The sequence below is a fragment of the Rhinatrema bivittatum genome, chromosome 6, assembly GCF_901001135.1.
Source record: "Rhinatrema bivittatum chromosome 6, aRhiBiv1.1, whole genome shotgun sequence".
NCBI lineage: Eukaryota > Metazoa > Chordata > Amphibia > Gymnophiona > Rhinatrematidae > Rhinatrema > Rhinatrema bivittatum.
The window spans coordinates 76,405,596-76,421,190 of NC_042620.1; the positions used below are offsets into that span (position 1 = coordinate 76,405,596).

General features: G+C 43.3%; 1 protein-coding gene across 3 annotated transcripts in view; it reads right to left on the reverse strand.

Moving 5' to 3' along the window:
- CACNB4 (calcium voltage-gated channel auxiliary subunit beta 4) overlaps window positions 1–15,595 on the reverse strand; it is a 396,197-nt gene that overhangs the window by 146,011 nt on the left and 234,591 nt on the right. For 2 of the 3 annotated variants that reach the window (XM_029605493.1, XM_029605495.1), the window contains one exon: window positions 1,445–1,564. The exons of the other annotated variant lie outside the window; for it this stretch is intronic. In XM_029605493.1, coding sequence (XP_029461353.1) covers window positions 1,445–1,564 — 120 coding nt within the window. The remainder of the gene's footprint in view (window positions 1–1,444; window positions 1,565–15,595) is intronic. 3 annotated transcript variants of the gene reach the window in all.

Here is a 15,595-nt window from a genome sequence, read left to right on the forward strand (position 1 = left end):
TCTTGCTCTCAGCATCTTCCAGCATCAAGAGACACCAGCAGTAGCTCTTAAACTGCTGGGAACTTTCTGAGAACATGTGTAATCGTGATCCCTGGAGCATGGTAATTAGTAGGCAGCATGCAGGGCAGGGCAGAGATAGTTGGCACCCACTTTGTGCAGCAGACACAGTGCACCTAGCCCCTACCTCATCTTCCCCATCTGAATCCTTGAAGCCTGTGTCTTATCCTCAGGCTGAATAAGACGGGGAGAGTGTGCACTGAGCACTGGGTGTGATTCATTTTCAGTGCTGGGAGCAGCAGCAAAGGAGCTCTGTCACTCACATGCAGCAGCCAAGGTAACCAACTGAGCCGATTGCTCACACAACACCAATTTCTCCCCTCTCGCTTGGGAGCTGATACATTGTGACAGGTGGTCTTTGCCACCTCTGTTCTGTTTCGGAAGAAAGACTGCTGGGACTTTCAGTGCCCTAGCCCTTTTGGCCATAGCAGTCATCTCCATGTCTTCACTGTCTGCTCCATGGAGGTTGGTGAGTTCACATAACATTTTTGTTAATGTAGGTTTGCTTTGGGTATGAAAAAATTGGGCAATACTTGCCTCGGGAACCATAAAAGCGGCGGACTCTATGTAGCAAAAGTCAATGAGATTGGCTGGAGTGGTGGAGGCAAGCTACTGTAATAGAAAGGGAGGGGATGAGCCAGAAGGAGGTACCTGGTGCAGTGCTAGTGAGGCTTCTGTCTGAAATGGCTGGGCTGAGGTCTGAGAGGGGCAGCAGGCTGTGGAACCAGTGAGTATCCTTGAGTGTGAAGGTGCCAAGAAGGGTTGAAAATGGGAAAGGGAGGGGGCTGCTTCAGGCTGGCAACAGGCATCAAATTTTACATAAAGATGCGGCAGTGCTGGGGCAGGGAGTACTCACTGAATGAGCACATGAGCAGCAGCACAACAGCAAATGTCTGTCTGTGTGTGTTAGGGCCACTGGCTGGCAGAATGGTTGTCTCATTACTTGGCAACTGCTTCAAGAACTGATTCACTGGCAAAAGACTTTAACACCAGACCAGAAATCCAGGATATATGAGAGATGTAACCAAACTGGGGGGGTGAGAGACTCACCGATTGCATGGATAGAAGTGGGACTGCAGCTCAGTCACCTTGGTCTAGGATGTGCTCTGCTTGGTTGGTTAGGAAAACCATGACATTTATGTTGGGAAATTGTTTTGTATCAATTCTGCCAAGCTCCAGGTGATGTGGAGATAACTCTCAACGCTTTCGGGAGCTGTTGAAGCACGTGCTGCACAGCATACGAGTGAGTCAGATATCCAGTGGGCTGGTTTTGAAAAAATCCCCCCCCCCCTCCCCGGCTGATATTTTCCAGCAATCCGCCCCTGGCAACCTCTGTACACGAGGCAATCAATTGTCTTTTATGAATTAAAAGGCATAACCCCCTCACCTTGGCTCTCTCAAGTTGTACGGCTGCTTGCTGCTCCCTCTCCTGACGGATTGCTTCTCTGTCCTCTTCCAGAGATACATCGGAATCTGATGGTCTGCTTGTGTACGAGTCTGCTGATCCCTGCAGGAGTGCAAGAAAAAAGGGTTAGGTTCTTTCGCATTCCCAAAGCACCAGAAAATCCTGGAGAATGAGTTATCTGGCAGACTGGCCAAGGAAATACAGAGAGAACATAAAAATCACAGGGGTAGTTTTATAACTTGCACGCGCGCATGGATGCGCCAGTTTTATAACACGCGCACGCCAGCAAGCGCGTGTTATAAAATCGGGTGGCTGCGTGCAGACACGCGCCGGATTTTATGATCCGCGCGCACATGTGCAGACGGCGTGCGCAAGGGGGGGGGGGGGGTGAATTTATGCAAACTCTGCATGGCGACACATTCGGGGCCCACCCCAGTTCCCTCCCAGTCCGCTCCAATTAAGGAGCGGACTGGGAGGGAACTTCCCTGACCCCCCTGCCTAACCTTTCTTCCCCTTCTCCTCTCCTTCCCACCCCTAAAGCTTACCTACCTGACCTTAATTTTTTTATTTCATTACTTGCTGCTCCTTGGGAGCAGAAGTAATTTATGGCATGCCGGCCGGCTGCCAGCGCGCCCTTCTCCAGGACAGCGGCTAATGGCCGCCGTCCCGGCCGGCCTCCGTCCTGCCTCTCCCCGTCCCCCCAGCCTGCCTCTCTGAAGAGGCCTGGCACTTGTGCATGTACCAGGATTTACACGCGTGGCCGGGCTCCTTTGAAAATTCGCCCGATGCATGCAAGGCCCGGGATTTACGCGTGCAGGACTTTTAAAATCCGGGCGGTTTTTTTTTCTGAACCAAAATGAGTTACTTCATTTCCATTCTCTGGTTTAATTCCACGTTCATCCGGCGCATCTTTATTTACTTGCTATGAATAAACGTTCAGTGAAAAAATAAGCAGCAGCAGCAAAAATATGCCCCCATTTCGTTTCCTCACAATGTTATTTTGCCGTTCACAGCAAAACAAAAGTTGAACACAGGGTGCTTTTAATAATAGAGACCTTTTTATACAGTATTTATGTTTATTTAATTTTGCCACATAGAAGTGACATCCTAAGCCAGGCGCTATACACCAACTTATCAATGAATTCCTGCGTCCAAAAACTTGCAATCTAAGTAGATGCCTGAGGTATGAAGACAGGAGGTGACTTAACCTTGGCCATCAGTGTTAAGTGGAAAAAGCAAAAGAAACTTGAGTCTCTGGGCTTCGGGTCTGTTTTCACACCAAAATATAGTCATGAATGAATAATTTGTAGACGCTTGATTAGAAGTTACTAGAGGATGAATAACTCCAGTCCTTGAGTCCCACAAAAAGGTTCGGCTTTCAGGACACCACAATGAATATTCATTATGCATGTGTGTCTATAGATTTGCAGGTGAATTTTCAAAGGAGTTACTCACATGAATGCAACTACTATTGTAGCCATTTTCAAAAGCCATTACTGTGCATAAAGTGCGCTTACACATAATTATCCTATGGACAATTCAATGGCATATACTGTAGCAAAAGCCCACTTTACACGTGTAAAACCCATTCTTAAGCACATAAATGCTTTTGAAAATCAGGCCCTAGATCTAAGAACCAGATTGCAGGGGACTTCAAGCAGGGTGGCACTGCAGCAAGAAAAAAAAGCTGTTTAATGTCTTGTAAGGGTGGTTCCAGAGTGGGGACAGGAGGAGGAGGAGGGAAGAGGACCCCCGTTCCAGACAAGAAGCTGCCCCCTCTCCAGCTGCATTTGAAGCTTGCCTGCCCTGAATTCACTGTGTCCCCTCTACCCCCTCCTCCAAACAAACATTTCTGGAGCCGCTGGCCTGCCCCTGGTAGGAAATGGGCCTTACTTAAGACAAACTCAGATCCTCACTCAGTGACCGTGTGTATCTCTCTGGATGCAAGCTCTCTGAGCTCTGCCAGAAGAGAACGCAGAAAGATTCCTGAAGGGAAATTAAGATCTAGCCCCAGAAAAAAAATGGAGTGAGGGGCAGCAAGTGAGCAAGCCTGGAGACCTATGCTAGACGTGTCTAGAGTTTCCGATTGCTGTGTCCCTGATTAAGCTTGAAATAAGGCTGCAGAGAAATTTGAAAATATTCAAAACTAATCTGAAAACCTGGCTTTCTAAACAAGTTTTTTTTATAAAGATAAGGAGAAGGAGAAAAACAGTTGATGGATAAGGACGCACCCAGCTAGAAGTTATTACTTGTAACCTACAAAGCAAATTAACGTTCAAAACAACCCGCCTAATATGTTCCTAACAAACAGGCTTAACTTACACAATTAGTTTATTATGTTAAATTGTTACCGTACCAGATGGCACATGATTAATTTGTTAGCTATACCATCCATTTTTCATTCTCGTGCCCTTCTGTAAACCATTGTGATGGTTATTTAACTTAACGACGGTATAGAAAAGTTTTTAAATAAATAAATAAATAAAATTAAAGTCCTAGATCACCAAGATACAGGATCTGTGAGCACCTTCCTCATGTGAACATGCTTCCCTGATCAGTCAATAATCATGCCGCTTTGGGAGAAGCGTGAGAAAGCTTGGGTGCTTAATTGGTGGCTTGCTACTGATAAACTCCTGGGGAGGAGGTCAATGGGGAAGTGTATAACCCCCTTTTGTTGGTTGTACCCAGGCACAAGGGGCCATATCTCATTTTATTTTTAGATGGACACTGTTAATATAACACACCCCCTTCACAAACACACCCGACTAGGACCCTAGTTTCAACAGCACTTTGCTGTCTTCATCAGGGGAACAGTCACAAGTAGAGTTATATTTATTCATTTCATTTATAATTGTTTAACTTTATATACAACAAAAACTGATACAATACAATCGATGAGGTATTTTAGATGTATTAATATAATCAAACTGTTTTGTTTTTGCAGCTGTTGATACAGACAGCATTATGAAAATTTGCATCCAGAGTTTATAATCATTATATATAAAATCTTGCATGATTAAAAGATCTTATCAGTTTTTGTAATTATATGGGTATACATGATTTAAATGTATATGACTGTTCCCCTGATGGAGACGGCAAAGTGCCGCTGAAACTAGGGTCCTAGTCTGGTGTGTTTTGTGACAGGTTTAGGTGCTGTGTCAGTAATTGTAAGAGATTGGGCTCTTTAGTGAGAGGGTGTGTTAACACATTTTAGTAGCTTTGTGGTTTTGTAATTCAATATATGTTATTAAAGATGTATACAAGTACAATGTGACATTTCTTCAGTGTTTGATTGTCTATTTGATAGTTTGTCACATTTGATTACCTTCAGGTTTTTGTCACACTGTTACTATAACACAAGCTATAACTCCAAGGTTTCCTCTGCTGTGAGAAAGCTTCCTTTCAGGGCCCTCACACTGCTCTTAGTTTTTCCCACTTTTAGGTCTTTTTGTACACAGCACTGATAATCACAGCACAGAGAATAATGAAGGCCCCACCCAATGATTCAAAAAGAGCAGCTTTAGTGGTTTTCAACATTTTTCTCTTACTGACAAGGGGCAAATGATGATTTAAAGTCTTTACGCTGTGCATTTCACTTTCCAGTTGCTACAAGTGCTTTTAGTAAGTTTGTGATTTCTTACAGTCTTAAGCAGTCTCAGATATTAAAGCCATTAATTCAGTTCTGTAAGTTATAGGCGTCCGATAGTCTTTCATTTTCAAGATGTTAAAGCAATCTAATTTCCTTCTTAAGTTGATTTATATCTTCCCTCTCATTGGATTCTGAGCAACACTTTTCTGCTTCCCTCCTATGGGTGTGTTTGAAGTATCAAAAAGTGCGCTTTAAAGTTTTAGTCTTTTATCTCCTACCTCCTCTTGGAGTATCAAGGGTGATACCTTTCTCTCCTCATCTCCTCTCCTTCTCTCTCCTTTATCCCTTCTTCCTCTCCTTAGATCTTGGTGATATCAGATTCCTCTTGCTGGAAGGGAACTTCTCCCAGGTTATAGTAAATTAGCTTAATCGAGTCTCAAGTTGCTGGTCATTCCAAACTTAAATAAATTAAGTAAAGTCTTTAAGATGGAGTGGCAGGGTGGAAAGAACTCCCATCCAAATAATATGTTCCATGGAGTCAGAAGTCAATCAATAGAAAAAATTAGAGAATAGCAGAGGACATGCTGCATCTCCAAACCCAAAAGGGAAATCCACAAGGTAAAATGGTGCCTTGGCTCTAAGTGCTAGAGGGAGATACCATTCACCAGCTGCCACATGGGGGAGCTGCAGTTTGTTCAAGGTGGTTTCTATTGCTTCCCTTTTTGCTGGTGAGCATGGGAAGACTATAAAGGTTTGATGAACTGGTTTCACTAGCCTGGGACCATAACCCTCTTGAATAACCTCTAGGGCCCAGTGGTCTGAGGTAATACAGGTCCACTCAAGTAAAACTGACATAGGCAACCATCTACCGGAGTTATCTGCAGAGGGACCCATTGATTGTCACTGTGGTGGGCAGCTACTGCCTGTTGACCTGTGAAAAATCGCTCCTTAACTTATTGATTCCTCAAAATGGCTGGGGGCCTAGACTTTTGAGGTCGCTGGAGTCCAAAGTTGTTGGGCCTGTATCTCTGATAGCCCCCGAGTCTTTGACATCTCAGGTTCCTAAGGTTGCATCGTGGTTTGCCTTCTAGCAATCTCAGAGGCTTAGCTTCCCCTAGACTCCACACAAGTTTCTCTAATTCTTCTCCAAATAACATGCCCCCATGAAAGGCAATTTTCCTAAATGAGATTTTGATGTCTTGTCAGCTGCCCAGTTTCAAAACCACAGTGGCCTCCTTGCTGCCATGTATGAGGCTGCTGCTTGGGTGGCATTCATAAGGAATTCATAAAGGACATCTGCCAAAAAGGATAAAGAAAATTATCTTACAGTGTTTTACCCTTTCTCTTCCTCATTTCATAGGTAGCCCTCTTTCCCCCACCCCACCAGGAAAGGTTTTTCTTCAGAGACTGCTGAGCCCTGACCACTCATTGCAACATCCAGCAAAAGTATGACTTGGCGCGGTGAGGAGCAGGATTCATTCACGAAGCCAAGGAGATCACCAGAGAGAAAATAAGCCCACACCAGGTGTTCCAAATTTTAAAAAAATTCCAAAGTCTCAAGAATAATCAGCAAAAAAAACCAAAAAAATTCAGCAGTTAAAAGAAATTTACAGAAATCACAAATCCAAAAAGTAAGCGCTCTCTATCTTCTCATGCTGTTTGAGTCAAGTCAGATAAAATAATCTTCCCTACAGACTCCCAAAGTCTATTTCTTACTCAAGGCTAGAAAGTTCTTTATGCAACACACGCACTGGCTCAAGCCTATCCCAGTCCAAACCTTTCCCCACAGATCAGGATTTGGACTCCCTGATGGCCTTTCACCCTTTTCCAGAGAGAGAACTCAGCACACTTAGCAGCATGCAGCTATCTTCTTTACTTTTTATATACAAAAAATATTGTTCGTCACCCTCCAAGTTTCTTCATACAAATATTCTACTTCATCGTCAAATGGAAATATTTGTCATAAATCTAACAAGAGAAAACAAGTTAGAGAGGTCCAAACGCATAATTAACTTATTTGGGATTTTCCTCCCAGCTCAGTCAGAAGCTGGAGTGGGTTATGGCACCAAGAGACTTCATTCACAAGTACCCAGGGATTGTGCCCCTATTTTATATCTCTCCTTGTCTCCCACCTCCAACATGCCTGTCTGGTCATTGCAACAACAGATCTGGGCCAGGAGCCATGCACCAGGACTCCTTCCAGAACCCTGCAATCATGGGCCCTGAATCCAGTCACTGGGTGTCGTCATTAAGCAGCGGCCACAACTTCCTCTCCCTTTCTCCTCAGGGACTGTGAATGCTGCTTCTACAACATCCCCAGTCCAGCCAGTGAATGGAAGGCCAGACTTAGGGATCGAATCAGGGACCTCCTACACAGCATTGTACAATACTACCACTTAGCCTGTTCAACTTATTTGTGTATGCTAAAAATATTCCTTTGTCCTGTAAATGTATCATGGGTTACCATGTACCCAGTATGCAGGTCTATTCTGTGTAGCTGGCAAAAGTGTAAACTAATCCTGTTTCCTGATGTGCTTAACTTCCATTGTTGTGCTTGCTTCATGGCAGGCTGCCCACAGAAAATAAAAAGCAAATAGCTGCAGAGCTGGCACGCAAAAAAAACTCAAACAAATACATTAATAAATTGCTTGACAGTGCCAATAAATGTTCCTATTAAATCCAAAAAAAAAAAAGATATTTTTATTCCTAGTGCATGGTATGGTGACCATGTGAGGATGAGGAAACTGATTTAATGATAGCAAGATTTGCTGTATTGCTTCTCAGCTAAAAATCTGAGACTTAGTGTTGGGGGTCCATGGAGGAATGGGTGCCCACCCAAAGACTGAAAAAATTAAAACACCTCCTCAGTACCCATAAACAGAACAATAAGGGCTCATCTCAGTAGCTTATTGGTAGCTGCTTTCTGTTGTGTGGGAGACCCAGGTTCAATTCATGAGCGCCATTACTTTTTAATGGACTGATTTTGATATTTTTCAACCTGGGGAAAATAGGAAAGCTGTGACAATCCTCCTTTTTTACTCTAGCAGATAAAGAACCTTCTAATTTTAACCACTGATTACATTTCCCCATGCAAAAGTTGCTTTTAAAAGGTCAGTGGGTTGAATATAACGTCTCTGGTTGTTTTACTGAGATTTGTGGCTGTGGTTTGCAAGACTTTTTTGCAGTGACTGGCATGCACCCATTGATCAAGTCCCTGTAATTTTAAGGCTGAGCAGCTGACCAACAGCACTTGGTAAGGGCCTCTCCACTTAGGCCGTAAACAGGTTTTCTTTTCTGGAACACTTCATAATAGATAAAGTTGCTAGATTAGGCGTCTGGAAGAATGTGGTTAGAAGGACTCTGGAGTGCAGGAACAAGTGGGAGAGCAGACCATCAATTCAAGGAAGTCTCATGTGTTTCTGGCCAATTTATTCTTCAGGACTTTATTTAATTGTTCAATGGAGTTTTAACCCCCAATTCCTTTCAAAGTTCTTGCATTACCTTCCTGTATAATGTGTTCCCCTATCATTTTCAGTTGTTCCTGGGATTCCAAAGCACAATATGAACTCAATTAACAGTTTCTTTACACAGTATTGGCATCATCTTTAGTTACAGGAAACACCTCAGTCCACCCACTAAACACACAAACAATATGCTAAATGTATTTTCATTTTAACACCGGTGGCATCAAAATAAAATCCATTTGCAACTTAATAAAGGGTCCCCAGGGAGGCGTTTAGGTGCAATGATGCAACCCAAAGGGCTTTTCCTATATTATGGACTGCGCAGGTTCTACATTTCTTTACATATGGAAGACCCCAAGTTATTCCCAGACTCAGTTTTCACTCCCCAGATCAACCAGGGATGCGGATGTGGCTGAGGCATCATTCACAGTCCCCAGTGAGAGAGGGGTGTAAGTTATTGCTCGATGGTGACACCTACTGCCCGGAACTAGGGGATGTACTATAAGAAAGATTATAAAAGTAGGAGAGATACCCCAGGTAGTTACAACTAACGTCTTATGGTGCCAGTGCACAACAGGGGTCAGCTCCAATTGATCTGGAAGCTCAAAGGAGCAGGAAGACATTGCTGGGCTTTGGTGTGAGAGGGAAGCAACAAAGAAACCTCTGGATCAATACAAGCCCCACAAAAACTACTATTAGCATTATTCAATAGTATCATTCAACCAATCTTTTTATATGGTGAGGTCTGGTGTCTGTTAGAAATCCTACACCTCCAGTTCTGCAAACAGATGCTCCATGTCCACAGAAACACCCCAATAATAGGTGCAGAGCTTCCCTTTACTACTCACCATACAAAAAAAAGAATATTCAAATTCTGGTGTCATCTCAATAACAGCCGACAGAAACTCTCTCCACTACAAGGCTCTCTGTGAAGTAACACAAAACCCTGAAAAACACTCAGTACCTGTGTAACAGCCAACCGCATCAAACCAGCAGTAATACCCGGAACTCAAACATCTACACCCTGCCTATGAAAAGGCAACCCCAGAAAATTGCTACATGCCCTAGAACACAAGTATACCTTTTTGGAGGTGCAGGCTGGGAAATAGAACAAGCTGGATGGCTACTGATCCCTACACACTAGCAGAATCACTCACCTCAGTCACACATGCAAGACTAGAAAGACCCTCACCAAATGCCAAACAGAAATATGCAGACCAGAAACAGAAATACTCAGACAAAAAGTGAACTGAAAACCCCAAGAAGCCAGACCGAATACAACACTGGAAAAACATAAATAGAAATGTTTTTTCCTCCTGTGCTATGCAAAATACAAAGATAGAGATGCACTTTTCCCAAAGCTGACAAAGAAAATTAAGACTTCCCACAAAAGAATGAGCAGGAAAAACTGTATAATCCTAGGGGATACAGAGCAGCAGCAGCAGAAAATGTGTTATTCTGCCACCAGGCCAGAAATGTAATCTGACCAGGGAGACGAGGGATCAGCATGAAAACCTGAGACTTGTCCCTGTTGTTGCAAACTGTAATTTTCCTTTTCTGTAATTATTGTGTCCATTTATCTTATCTTTTTATTTTAATTGTTATGGGGTGAATTTTAAAAGATTTGCTCGCGGTAAAAGGCCCATATACGCGAGTCTATGGACAAAGCACGAGCAACTTGTATTTTAATAGTCACAAGTTATGGCGTATATGCACATGCGCGATTAAGTGGGGAGGAGATGGGGGGGGGGAGGCGTGTCAGGGACATTCCCGGGCGGGGCCAACAATTACACCCGTAAATCTGTATTTTAAATCCAGTGTGAGCCTGCATAAATCTCTGATTAGTCCTAAAATGACTTGGGGAGGGTCTATGTAAACTGGGAGGAATGTAGGTTTAAGAACCAGAACCGTCTGGAAGACCTCAAGACTGACTGGGTAAACTAGTGGACTAATTGGTAAAACAGTTTTCTTACAGCCGTTATTGGTCAACCCATAGCTTAGGCTCCTGATCATTTTTTGCTTAATATGCCACCAGATGTACCTACCACAAAGTGGTTGCTGGCTCACCAAATCATCCTAGCGGCAAGATGTGAGCTTGCTCTATCCTGGAAACAGACCGCCCTCCCTACAATGGTGGATGTGGGTACCCACCTAGAGCTTAATTGTTTAATGTATAAATTGACTGCGATAACAAAAATCACAGCCTACCCAGATTTTATAGGATTTGGAATCCCTACATAACATTTTATTTATTTATTTTATTTAACAGTTTTTTATACCGACCTTCATAGTAAATAACCATATCGGATCGGTTTACATTTAACAAGGGTATAACTGGAGTAACAATTCAAGTAAACGAAAGATAAACAATAGGTGGAATAAGTCAAAGTTACAATCAACAGGGAAGGAGAACTTGGAAGCTTGCAATAAGCTGGAAAGAAGATGACGCAGGAATAATATAAAGTGTTACCGTGGAGCGTACGGGTTAAAAGCTTAATGGTGCTTTAACCTGGAAGAGTTAACATGGCAGAAAGAGTTAACATGGCAGAAAGAGCAACAAGAGTAACATGGCAGAAAGAGCAAGCAACCGATTCATAAAGATGCCCCAGGGCTCTCTGTTGATGGTGTATCACCTATGTCTGTTTATTTGAACCTGTGAAAACTCATAAGTAGTACTCGGTCTTTAATTAAGTGATTATAATGTTCTGTATATTAAGAACATTTTTGTCATCATGTTTTCGTCATTGTAATGTATTTTCTTTTTATGATGACCAATAAAAATTATAATTAAAAAAAACACACAAAACTGGGAATGTACTTCACATAAACATGTTTTAAAACCGCTTATCTATGCATGTTAAAGCCGACTCATTCCTAAGGAAGATAAGTGAATTACGTTTGCTTGAGTAACCACTTAAAATTAGGTGCGCAATAGGAAAATTTTAAATCACACGCGTGCACAATTTAAAATTCCAGCAGATGCGCACTCGCACGCACATACGCACAGATATGGGCCCTCACACACATTTTAAAGTTTCCGTCTATATGTATTACTTTGGCAACACATATAAAACTGTCATGCCTATAAAGTAATCTTAATTTGGGAAGATGTTTTCTTCAGGATAGGAGGGAAAGACAAGCATAGCTTGGGGGAGGGGGAAGGCAAGGTTTTCGTGGAATCGGGTGTCAAGTGGGATGGAGGGGCGATCTGGCCTTGGAGGGGTTAGGATTTCATTGATTGAGTGTCGGGTGAGAAAAGGGGGTGTGCTGGGTCTGGCAGGGGGATGGATTTGACAGCTGGGTGTGTGTTGAGCTGGAAGAGAGATCACAAGTTGTAACTGTCTCAGCATTGGGGCTTTGGAGAAAGAAGGGATGCAAGTCACCCAGTACCAGGGTACAGACAAAGCTGCCTCTATTTAGGCTTGCCTTTGGAGCACCTTACGTTTGTGAATCTACATTAGGTGCTGTTGCATTCGTGCCTGTTCTCGCCCTCGCTCCACCCTCTCTACCTTAGTGGCGACTCCCTTCGGGTCTGACAGACAGGTGCTGCCGCAGCTTCTCCTCGCCGTACTTCCTGGAATCCCCGGGCTAGCCTGACGCTGCGGATCCGCCATGACATAGGGCGCGAGCGCACGCTCCAGACTTTGTACCAGCAAGGGCGCGAACCTCGGGGGCATCCCCCTGTAGTGACGTCATCCGCTTCCACCTTAAAAGGTCTTTGCTTACAGGGGTTTGATTGCGGGGATCATTCTGACCCGCTTCATCCTCTGCTGCTCTGCCTCCACCACCTTACCTATGGGTACCCGCTCCTTGGGGGCCCCGCTCTCTCTTCTTGATTTCAGATTGCTAAGACGGGATCTGGTACTCGCTCCTCGAGGGCCTACATCCCTGAATGCTCAGAAGACTCCTTACTACCTGGAAGCGATCGCAGACGTGAACACAGTGAGTTCTTTACAGATAGGAATCGGTACTCGCTCCACGAGGGCCTATATTCCTAATCTCCGAAGACTCCCTTCTGTCTAAGACGTTATCACAGGTATGGAGATCGTGAGTCATTATTATAAATTGCAGATAGGAACCAGTACTCGCTCCACAAGGGCCCATGTTCCTAAATCCCTTCTCAACTCTCTTCTATATCAGAAGCTATCATATATCTATATCTGTGCATTGCTATTATAGATTGCAGATAGTAATCAGTACTCGCTCCATGAGGGCCTATGTTCCTAAAACCCTCCAAAGACCCTCTTCTATTCCATAAGCCATCTCATACACAGATATTGTGAGTTCTCATTTCAGACTGCACATAGGAACCAGCACTCGCCTGCGGCTCCTATTCCTGAATATACTGAAGACTCTCTGTTGCATAGAAGCCACTACAGATATCTACAATTGTGAGTGTATCATCTACTACTGGTTATGTATCCAGCATACCCTGGGTACTCACTATCTATAGTCTCTCTCTACAGCTCAGCAACCCAGAGACCACAATTCCAGTATCAGAAGGACTTCAGCCCTGCCGGTGACATCAGCTCACTACTGCCACCTCTGGTGGTTCTACTTCCTGTCTAATAAAGAACTATTTATGTTTGTATCCATACTCCAGCCTAGCCGATGGTCCCTCTCAGGACATCCTCTTGAGGGCGCTGTCATCTGCCATCGGCCCAGGGATTCACCAATTTACCTCAGGTGTTCATTCCTTACACTACTAGAGCGGTATTATACGACTGCCACTCTGTGGGAAGCCAACCCACTACAGAACACTAACTCCGTCTACGGAGTATTACAATTGTTAGCTCTTCTCCTTGGCAGGGTGATCCATAACCAATTGCTAACTCCCTGGCGGACTTATAACAGATTGCCAACGCCTCCCCGTGGTGGGATAAGGTATTACAGATTCTAACTCCGCCCCGGGGGAGCAGTTCCTATAGATTGCTACTCCTAGCAGCAGGGATTGAGAACAGATTGTTAACTCCTCCCTCTTCAGGACGAGATCCATATCAGATTGCCAACTCCTCCCTCTACAGGAGGAGCTCGATAACAGATTGCTAACTCCGAGCATCAGATTTATAACAGGTGCCTAGCACCCACAATCTGTGCTATGCGTCTAACCTTCCTCCCCCTACCAAGCCCTGCCCTCGCTTTTTAATCTTCATTTTTATTGAAATTGTATATTTTAACACAAGGAGCCTTACAACAGAAAAACCGAGAGCATGCAAAAGCAATACAGGCACACATCTAAAATATGCAAAAAGTAAAAATAATCCAAATACACATTCTCATTTTAGAAAAAATCAGGGGGAGCAAGACTCAGAGCGAATGACAACAATAAAGAATAATAAAAAAGGAAAAAATTAGAAATATAACATCACATTCTACTCACAATGCCAAATATCTATATGACAGCAAGTCATTAACATGAGAGATCCAAGAAAAATCTCAATTGAGATGATTCAAAATAGGCATACTTTGCACTACAATATTTCACAATACATTTACATGGGTAGCGCAAAGTAAGTCATGCAAAAAGTGCCTGAACTTCTGGACACACGGCCAAAAATATTTTCCTGAGTTCTTGAGTGATTCTCATTATGTCAGGATAAATCCAATTTTTCTGACCATAAAACAAGGTACATCTATTACACAGAAAAAGTCTCAACACAGAAGCTCGATCAAGTGAAAGGAAAAGAAACCAAAAGTGTACCTCTGTTAGTCACATGAACGCCTCCTTTAGTTTCCAAGAAATCAGTTACATTAAAACTTTAATCCTGGACTTGATCTCCAACATCTCCTCTAGAACCCAAAGGGAGGTAATAAGCCTTTGAAATAAGAGGCATTGCCTCCGCAGGAGTTTTTAAAGTCTCAGAAATAAAACGGAAAATGTCATAATGCCTCTGTATCGCTCCATGGTGAGACCGCACCTTGAATACTGTGTACAATTCTGGTCGCCGCATCTCAAAAAAGATATAATTGCAATGGAGAAGGTACAGAGAAGGGCTACCAAAATGATAAGGGGAATGGAACAACTCCCCTATGAGGAAAGACTAAAGAGGTTAGGACTTTTCAGCTTGGAGAAGAGACGACTGAGGGGGGATATGATAGAGGTGTTTAAAATCATGAGAGGTCTAGAACGGGTAGATGTGAATCGGTTATTTACTCTTTCGGATAGTAGAAGGACTAGGGGACACTCCATGAAGTTAGCATGGGGCACATTTAAAACTAATCGGAGAAAGTTCTTTTTTACTCAACGCACAATTAAACTCTGGAATTTGTTGCCAGAGAATGTGGTTCGTGCAGTTAGTGTAGCTGTGTTTAAAAAAGGATTGGATAGGTTCTTGGAGGAGAAGTCCATTACCTGCTATTAAGTTCACTTAAAGAATAGCCACTGCCATTAGCAATGGTTACATGGAATAGACTTGGTTTTTGGGTACTTGCCAGGTTCTTGTGGCCTGGATTGGCCACTGTTGGAAACAGGATGCTGGGCTTGATGGACCCTTGGTCTGACCCAGTATGGCATTTTCTTATGTTCTTATGTTCTGTTTTTTTTTAAAAGAGATCTACCGGTGTGACAAGATTTATACTGGGAAAATGTAGTATCCTGAGATTCAAATATCTGATAGAATTTTCCAAGTTCTCCAATTTTTTTTAACGTGTATAGTTTCACTTTGAACTAAATTACATTGAGTATTCTGAATCTGTGTAACACACTTGTCCAAATCATCCAGTTTTTCACTGTGAGAAGCAACCAAAACCTCAGTAGTCTGAATACGACAATTAGTATCTAATGTAAACATCAATTAAGGAAGAAATAGAAGACTGTAAAGAAACTAAGGCAGTTTATACTGAGTCCAAAGTAATAAGTGAGAGTTTGGCTAATGTAACACACTGATAGCTCTCACCCGATTCTCATTGCTGGAGTCCTGCTCACTGGCGCTATTTCCAGCAGCTTCCATGGGTGTTGAGGCCTGGAACAGGGAACTCTCCTTCACAGCTCTTTTCACCGAAGAAGCAACAAAATCTCCCAGTAAAGGGAAAACCTTCACTGAGATCACCTGTCCGGATCCCGAAATAGTGGGAAAGGAG